This window comes from Solanum tuberosum, unplaced genomic scaffold (assembly GCF_000226075.1).
Source record: "Solanum tuberosum cultivar DM 1-3 516 R44 unplaced genomic scaffold, SolTub_3.0 scf00477, whole genome shotgun sequence".
Lineage (NCBI taxonomy): Eukaryota > Viridiplantae > Streptophyta > Magnoliopsida > Solanales > Solanaceae > Solanum > Solanum tuberosum.
Genome location: NW_006239397.1, coordinates 265,915 through 274,531, shown reverse-complemented (window position 1 = coordinate 274,531; position 8,617 = coordinate 265,915). Strand labels below are relative to the sequence as shown.

General features: G+C 34.7%; 3 protein-coding genes across 4 annotated transcripts in view; 2 read left to right on the top strand and 1 right to left on the bottom strand.

Moving 5' to 3' along the window:
* The window catches only part of LOC107058272 (mavicyanin-like), a 2,503-nt gene extending 1,099 nt beyond the window's left edge, over positions 1–1,404 (top strand). Inside the window, exon 2 of the mRNA XM_015303787.1 lies at positions 1,097–1,404. Coding sequence (XP_015159273.1) covers positions 1,097–1,404 — 308 coding nt within the window. The remainder of the gene's footprint in view (positions 1–1,096) is intronic.
* Positions 1,405–2,402: 998 nt separating this feature from the next.
* On the top strand, positions 2,403–7,368 carry LOC102598464 (protein FIZZY-RELATED 2-like). Its single transcript, XM_006364070.2, has 10 exons — positions 2,403–3,056; positions 3,631–3,753; positions 3,867–3,971; positions 4,839–5,018; positions 5,117–5,179; positions 5,270–5,464; positions 6,602–6,703; positions 6,826–6,888; positions 7,011–7,079; positions 7,180–7,368. The coding sequence occupies exons 1-10, from the start codon at positions 2,550–2,552 to the stop codon at positions 7,231–7,233; spliced, it is 1,461 nt and encodes a 486-aa protein (XP_006364132.1). The 5' UTR covers positions 2,403–2,549; the 3' UTR covers positions 7,234–7,368.
* A 195-nt stretch (positions 7,369–7,563) lies between these two features.
* LOC102597935 (protein STAY-GREEN, chloroplastic-like) overlaps positions 7,564–8,617 on the bottom strand; it is a 23,788-nt gene continuing 22,734 nt past the window's right edge. Inside the window, exon 4 of one of the 2 annotated variants that reach the window (XM_006364069.2) lies at positions 7,564–8,203. In XM_006364069.2, the coding sequence (XP_006364131.1) occupies positions 7,916–8,203 (288 nt within the window). In that variant the 3' untranslated portion in view covers positions 7,564–7,915. The remainder of the gene's footprint in view (positions 8,204–8,617) is intronic. The other variant, XM_006364068.2, reaches the window with a different exon arrangement.

The following is an 8,617-nucleotide window of genomic DNA, read 5'->3' as shown; positions in this document are numbered from 1 at the left end:
TTTTATAAATAATTTTAAAGATCTTATACATATTTTCATTAAAATTTCTTTATAATTTACTTATTGAAAGCAAAAATGCCCAAGATGAAACATTTATCTTATTGATTTCATGTATATGAGTGTCTATGACAATTCTTTGTGGGACTGAAAATGTTATTGTCTCTTCCTTCTACGCTAATATAGTGAATTTTAAAGCTTTATTGATAGTAAATTTAGTGATTGAAAGTTTAGTAATTTAAGTCATTCTAACTATTTTTCGTTTAGAATGGATTGTTGTCACTTTTTTCATATTTTAAATGAATTGTTTCTTTTATTTTTGTGTATGGTTAATAACCGAATAACCGAACCAAATCAAACTGAAATCGATAATCACCAAATCGATAAATGTATATTATATTTGGTTTGGTTTGGTTTTGATAATTTTAAAATTGATTAAGTTGATTTGGTTTTGGTTTTGTATCAATAACCGATCCAAACCAACTCGTGAACACCCCTAGTATGTTACATAGCTTCTTTGTTCTAATAGGTGGCACACTTTTCTTTGTTTCAGTATCTTTTATTTTTTTTATATTTAAAAATAATTTAATTTTAATTTTTTTATTTTAAGCTTAATGAGATGATTGATATAGCAACACAAATATCTAAAAGTTATTATATATTACAATTTTTTTTAAAAAGATTTATTTCTGAAACTCGATATTCAATTAATTAACATCACATAATTAATTGGGGCGAAAGAAGTAGAGTACTTACCTAGTTACATATCATGTGTACACGTACGAGGGGTGTAAAGAATATATATATAATTTTGGTTTTTTCGGTTAATCGATTTTTTTTCCAAAAATCAAACCGAAAAACTGAAATATTGAAAATTGAAATCGAAATAGACCGAAATAACCGAAACCGAAATAAAAAAAAATAACGGTTCGGTCGGTTTTTTCGATTTTAACCATATGCCCAGCCGTACACGTACGTTATCAAACTATGCTTGCCAATAATATTACATGTAACAGGTTTTGAAGCGACATAATTGTGTAAAACTTTTTTTTACACAGTTCGTATATAAAAGTTAAACTCGTTTAATTTATGGGTGCAGTATTTAAGTACAAGGAAGGAGCACACAATGTATACAAAGCAGATCTAGCTGCCTTCCAGAGCTGTGTAGCAGGTGCTAATGTTGAACCCTTAACTTCGGGAAATGATGTGATTGATTTGAAAACTCCGGGGAAAAAATGGTATTTTTGTGGAGTAAATAATCACTGTGAACAAGGGATGAAGGTTGCGGTTAACGTTCTACAGGCTAAAGAGGGTTCATCTGCTGCCTCTGGGATTAGTACTCTTAATTCAGCATTTGTTGCTATGTTGGTTGCTGCATTTGTCATGTTCTTGATTATTATTGTTTGATGATATTAATCGAGGTACGTGTAACCTGACGTATCATGGTTATAGAAAAAAATTGATTTGTAATAGGGATATATTTGTCTGCTTATATGCATTTTGAAGATGAATATGTTTTTGAAGGAATTTCAATGGAAACATAATCTATGTTTTAGTGGGAAAATACTTGTCAAAACAAGAAAAATAATGTTGATTTAGCCTTCTATCTAATTCAGTAGGAAATAATATTGAATTACATTAAATATTGAACAATTTTTTTACCCTTAAATTAGATATTTCTTAATATTATTGTACAAAAATTTACATTATAAATAATTAATAAATATTACTTATAATGAATTAGGACTGGGATTGGGAATCGGATCCTAAGTCAGAATTGGGGTCAAGAGTCAGGTTGAGTCTCGAATTATGACCCCGACCCAAAACACGACTTTGTACCTCAATTCGAGACTCAGAATCCAACCTATCAATGCCTATCCAAACTTGAGACCCAACTTCCGATTCGAAATTCGACTCTCTTTGCCGATCATAACCGAACTCTTTATCGAGACTTCTGACTCAGGATGCAATTTTAAACCCCAATTCAAGAGGCTCCCGAGTCGAGGTGGAGTTTCGGATCAGGATTGGGAGTCATTTATCAGGTCAAGGTTGGATCCCACAGCATGAGTCAGAATGGTGAGGTTGAAAGAGAATTCTGAAAGTGTTTTCTTAATTACTTCACGTAGAAAAGTCATTTTTCTTAAATTTAAGAAAAATAATCTATTTGAAAACATTTTCCAAAAATATTTACATTTAAATAAACAAAACATGAGAGAGTTTACACAAAAAAAAAGTAAAAAAATAATAAAACTTATTAGCTTGCAATTTACCAATTTTGGTAAAAATAAAATTTGGCAACTCAACTTTTTTTCCCTAATAAGAAAACCCATGTTTTGTTATTATATTGTTAGTTGTTATACATTCATAACAAAGTAGAAAATATATATAATTATTGTGCACTTAATGGGACCCATAAAATTTCCCGCAAAACCTCAACTTCTCTTGCTATTTCTCCCGGGAAAAAAACTATTCCCAAAAAAAAAGAAAAAAAGAAAAAAAATCCGCTGTTCATCTTCATCATCATCATCTTCTAGGGTTTTCAAGAATCAACTATGGAGCACCCCAGCTCAAATTCCACAGACCCTCAAACACCCTTTGATCCCAATTCCAATTTCAACCCCAAAACTCCATCTAAGACTAATAATAACAATAATAATTTAATCCCGGGTTTTAATTCATATCATCCTTCCCCTTCACGTTCAATTTACAGTGACCGTTTCATTCCTAGCAGAACTTCATCTAATTTTGCGCTTTTTGGGTTGCCATTGTCGCCTAAGTCTTCTAATACGGAGGATTCTAATAATGGGTATACTTCTCTTCTTCGTACTGCGTTGTTTGGGCCTGATTCGGGAAATGTAGTGAATCCGGTCACACCAGAGAAGGGTGTTCGTGGGAATGGGAGGAATTTGAAGAGACCCAATTGTAATATTTTTAGGTATAAGACGGAGACAAGACAAAGGTTGGATTCTTTGTTGCCTTTTGAGTTTGATGACCAGATACGTGGTGTTAGTACTAGTCCTGTTAAGGTTCCCCGGAAAGTTCCAAAATCGCCTTATAAGGTATTCCCTTCGTCCCAATTTAAGTGTCTCAGTGTGACTAGTTAATAATAAAGAGAGACATTTGAATCTTGTGATTGAACACGGAGTTTAAGAAATAAAAGAGAAACTTTTGAATCTTGTAGTCGTAAATTATTGATGTGTGTAGTTCTTTAAATCTTGTGATCTTAAACTTGTTAGGTAGGATGTCGGAAATGGAAAACTTACTGGAGATAGAAAGATAAACACTTCAATTGGGACGGAGGGAGTAATTTGTTTTGAGTTTTTCGGATGATAATTATTAGTAGGATGTTTGTGTGGATAGTGAAGTGTAGAATTTGGGCGTCTTAAGTTCGAGTTTCAGCTAGAACATTTAGTGTGAGCTCATGGTAGGTTGTAGAGTAGGAATGACGCTTATTATTATATGCTAGTCCTTTCTGCAGCCGCCCATATCACCACCTTGTTTCCTCTTTTCTTGGTTTTGGGTTCTTGAATATTCTCTGTTTTAGGGTTCAATAAAGTTGTTATTTTGTGAGGTGGTGGATTTTTGTTACCGTGTGAGAAGGCTGATGATGGTGCTTGTGTGGGTTCTTGCTAGGTACTGGATGCCCCTGCATTGCAAGACGACTTTTATCTAAATCTTGTGGACTGGTCTTCACAGAATGTGTTAGCTGTGGGATTGGGGAGCTCTGTATATTTATGGCATGCATCTAATGGCAAGGTGAGTCTTTTGCCTTCGTTAACTTTTTCGTTGATGGAGATATTTATGTACGTTTGCTAGACTAATGCATCTATCTGATAAACACAATTGTTTCTGTTGAATGCCTACTGCAGGTAGTGAAGTTGTGCGACTTGGAAAATGATGATAATGTTACTTCAGTTGGGTGGGCACAGCGAGGTACACATCTTGCTGTTGGAACAAGTAATGGGAAAGTTCAGGTCTGGTATGCTTATTTTGTTCATCTTGTTTTGTGTTCTTATATGAAAGAGAACTGTTAACAGGGGCCAATCACTTTATTCTCGATTTTTTAAAGATTTTTTCTGTTAATTAGATCCAGTACTACAGAACTACACATCCTTACGTCAAAAGCATAGTCTCTCTCAACACCTTATCAAAATACATAAAAATCTGTTTGTCCTAGCACTGGTGGTACTGTAATATACATAAAATGCTTTAATCTCACTAAATTGATTTGTATCTCGATCTTCTCTCTATATGTTAATTCTAGAAGCTAATTTTTCCAACGAAATAAAGTACCATAAAACTTGAAGAGCTTGTGCGGCTGTTCTCTTAGAAATATTTGGAATTTGTATCTCAAGTTTTTCTATAGATATAAAAGGAAAACTTTTCAATACATTCGTAGTGAAGTTGTCATATTGTGGTAAATTATGAACGAAGTCTATCACAAACGAACCTTGCGACTCAAGATAAATTCCATGTAAAAAATTATTTGAATGCTTAGGCTTGTTATCCTGGTTGTTGTTCCATACACTTCTTGTTTCTTTTCAGTTTCTTCTCTATCCTATGAATTTGGGCATCCTAAAGCTAACATTAGCTCCACCGCTGTTATAAATTGGGTTTTATTTTTCTTTATTTAAGTGCAATCTATTTCCCCAACCCTACTTTGTGGGATTACACTAGGTATGTTGTTGTTGCATGCACAATCTATTGCATGTGGAAATCAGTTTTCTATTTGACATGAAAAATTATTTAGAACCTCTCTATTGGATGAAGAATATAGGATTATGTCGTAGTTCCTTCTCTGTTTATGCGGTTAACTGATGTTTGAATCTCATTTGGCATAGTTATGGGATACCTCTCACGGTAAGATGACAAGAACAATGGAGGGACATCGTTTAAGAGTTGGTGCACTATCTTGGAGCTCCTCCCAGTTGTCTTCAGGAAGCCGGGACAAGAGTATTCTTCAACGTGACATACGAGCTCAAGAAGATTATGTCAGTAAGCTAAGTGGTCACAAGTCAGAGGTCAGACTTCCTTCTTGCTTCTCATTATTTAAGTCATTCTTGTCAGATGTTTTGTTTTACTTCTGCTTGCATCTTGATAAGCAATTACTTCTTTTCAGGTTTGTGGGCTCAAATGGTCTCCCGATAGCCGTGAATTAGCTTCTGGTGGAAATGATAACAGAGTATGTGGTTAATTACCAGAATCAAGCTAGATGATATTTTCCCTTCCCTTAAGCTCTTGGTTACAGTTTCTCATAAATCTTCATGAGCAGATTTTCGTATGGAACAACCATTCAACACAACCTATATTAAAATACTGTGAGCATACTGCTGCTGTAAAGGCGATTGCATGGTCCCCCCATCTTCACGGACTTCTAGCTTCTGGCGGTGGCACAGCTGATCGATGCATTCGATTCTGGAACACAACCACTAATACACACCTCAGCTGCATGGACACTGGCAGTCAGGTATTTCCCTATGAATATATATCGAAATACCTCTTTTAGGTTTCTGCCTGTCCAGATCATGCTTTGGTTATTAAATAAATCACACCTGTCAGTAAATTTTATCTATCTACCAAAAGACAATACTATGCCATCTAAGTTATGTGATCAGAAGAACTATCATGCACTTCAACTTCCTTTCTGATTATTCCATGGCATTTGGATTAGAAAATGGTTTGATTTTTTATTTTTGGAAGAACAAAGTGTGCCAGTAAAGTCTACTATATTCCCTCGGATAGAGTAATTCTGGTTTTCTCAAGAATTTATTCACCTCCGTGTGCGAAATTCGCTTAAATCTTATACCTCCTCACGCGCATACATCCATCCTGTCTGCTTGCATGCACTTCAACTTAATTCATCGGGTAACTCTTTCACCCCACAGCACAGGTTGCCAAGTTAATGCTGTTTACTAAGGTTGGAGCAAGTGGGCTCACCTTTGTTTTAGCTGGGATTGAAACTGTTGTCACTACCATGGCTTAACTAGTATGTCATAATGTTGTGATCTCCAAGAACATTTTTAACCATTCAAAACTAGGTTCTGCCTTTCTAATTGATTTGCTGAGCAGTAATGTGGACATCACTCAATTTTATTTCTTAAACATTGTTATTGGACTAATCAAACCATCATAACCTTCCTCTTTAACCTCCCCCGCTCATCCTCTTCCTGTCTCTTTGTTTATCTCAAATTTCCTGCTCTACGACCTTCCCCACAAATCAATTTTGTTTGTACACAAGACATTAGAGACAAATGCACATCATAACCTGAGGAGTTTTCAAAGCCCTGTAACACAATATCAAGTGTTTTTTCCGGTTACACACCTATTCTGTTGATTGTGTTAATAGTTACTAAACAACTAAAGAAGAAGGGAGGAAAAAAGAGCATGGGAGAGGGAAAGAGGGATGGGGGGTTACAAAAACATTACAGGATTGTGCGAGATACGTGTACCTGTAAACATGTGAAGGAGGTTAGGAAACTGTCCCACAATCCTTGCTCAACCTCCCTTCTTCCCTAGGTCTCTCCATGTGTTTTGATTTCTTATATTTACAAGTGCCATCAAATATGGCTACTAAAATATACCAACTCATCTGATATTGTGACAGGTTTGCAATCTTGTGTGGTCGAAGAACGCAAATGAATTGGTCAGCACTCATGGTTACTCACAAAATCAAATAATACTTTGGAGGTATCCTACGATGACCAAGGTATTTCACCTAAGTTTTTAAAATGCTACTCTACAGGAAAAATGTATATGAACAGACATTTATTTTAGACATATCATGTTATACTAGCTTCATTATGTGTTAATTTTTCTTTATTATCGCAGATAGCTACTCTGACTGGCCATACGTATAGAGTCTTATATCTTGCCATATCTCCAGATGGACAGGTAGCTAAGCTAAACTAGTTAATCTTTACTATTTATTTCTGTGTACTTGCCGCTTAGTTGCAGCAGCTGCAGCTTTATTTTCTCTGCTCTTTTGTTTATAGCTGGTAGTATCATCTTTGCAGATGATTGTGACCGGAGCAGGAGATGAAACACTTCGGTTCTGGAATGTCTTCCCTTCTCCTAAATCTCAGGTAAAACATCTGTAAAAGGATAGTTATAGTTAACTTACAAACTTATTTAGCATCTTAGCGTTTTACGACATCTCACATGTGAATGAAATTGTCTATGCAGAACACCGAGTCTGAAATTGGGGCATCTTCTCTCGGCAGAACACAGATTAGGTGACTCCGTTGTAATTATTTCTGACTACCCCCTTAACGTTGTTTTCTCACGAAGCACAAGCAGTGAAGAGGAGCACTTTGATCTGTTTGATGAGAGATACTTGTAACCGACGTTGATATCCATCATCTTTCAATAACATGTATTAGACTTAAGAGTGATTATTCTGTGAATAGATCAAAAGTGTACAGTTAGAGATGTTATTTTTTCCTCATTAACATCTTTCGGGCGTTCTGTAATATAAGGGAGGGAGGGAGAGTTTTTTCGGGAACTTCCAATTTTACGCGAACTTTTGATCTCTTGTAATTAAGGTTTTTCTTCTGTTTCCTCCCATTCTGATTTATTGATACACACTGATTACTGAGATGATTCTGAAAGGTGGAATGCTATTGAGTTACTGTGCTTTTTAGAAGTGTTTTGAGTAAACAAAAAGTGATAGAAGGGCTATTTGGTGCACAATCCCCCAAATGGCTATTTTTGTTCTTAACCAAGGGACACTTGAATATTTACATTTTAGAAAAAAAAAATTACTACTAATATTTTTTTCTAGTCCTAACATACAATGACAGTAAAATACATCAATCTTGTAAAGTTTGTAGACCAATACAGAATCATTTCAATTGATTCACTAAGCTAGTTAAATGCCCCTGTGTGTAATACATCCAACATTCTCATTAATAAATGCTCTTTAGATTTTCCTTGTTGAGGGGAAGCAACATGTGCAAGACCCTTGACATGGTTGTGGTAAATCCAAATTGCAATTGCTTGTATTATCCATTTGAGTCTCACCTAATTCACTAGATGATGAATAAGTAGTAGTAGAAGATAGTGAAGATGCTTCTTTTAAAGGACCCCAACAATCCACTTTGTTGAATTCTTGTATGTTTGAGTGAAAATATACCCAAACCAAAGCTTCTTCCAACTCTGGATAATTCTTTAGCAAATTCTCATCTCCATGAACAAATGCCTTCAAAACCTAGAACATATACAAAAAGAATAGTGTAATTTATATATACTGATTATATAAAGATTTTTTTTACACGAATAGTTTAATTTAAGACATAATACATAAATGCATCCTTTAACCTGATCTCAACTCGCATCTATACCCTCCGTCTTTGGATGTACATAAGTAGACACTTAGGGTGTGTTTGGTATGAAGGAAAATGTTTTCCTGGAAAACAAGTTGATTTTTGACTTATTTTCTCATGTTTGGTTGGTGATTAGAAAATATTTTCCGAAAAAGATTTTTAGTGTTTGATTTATGAATGAAAAATATTTTTGAGAAATATCTTTTATTTTTACTAGAGTAGAAAATAATTTTTGAAATTGAAAACATTTTTTAAAAACAAACTTAAATATTTTTTTTGGGGGGTGGGGTGGGGGGCTA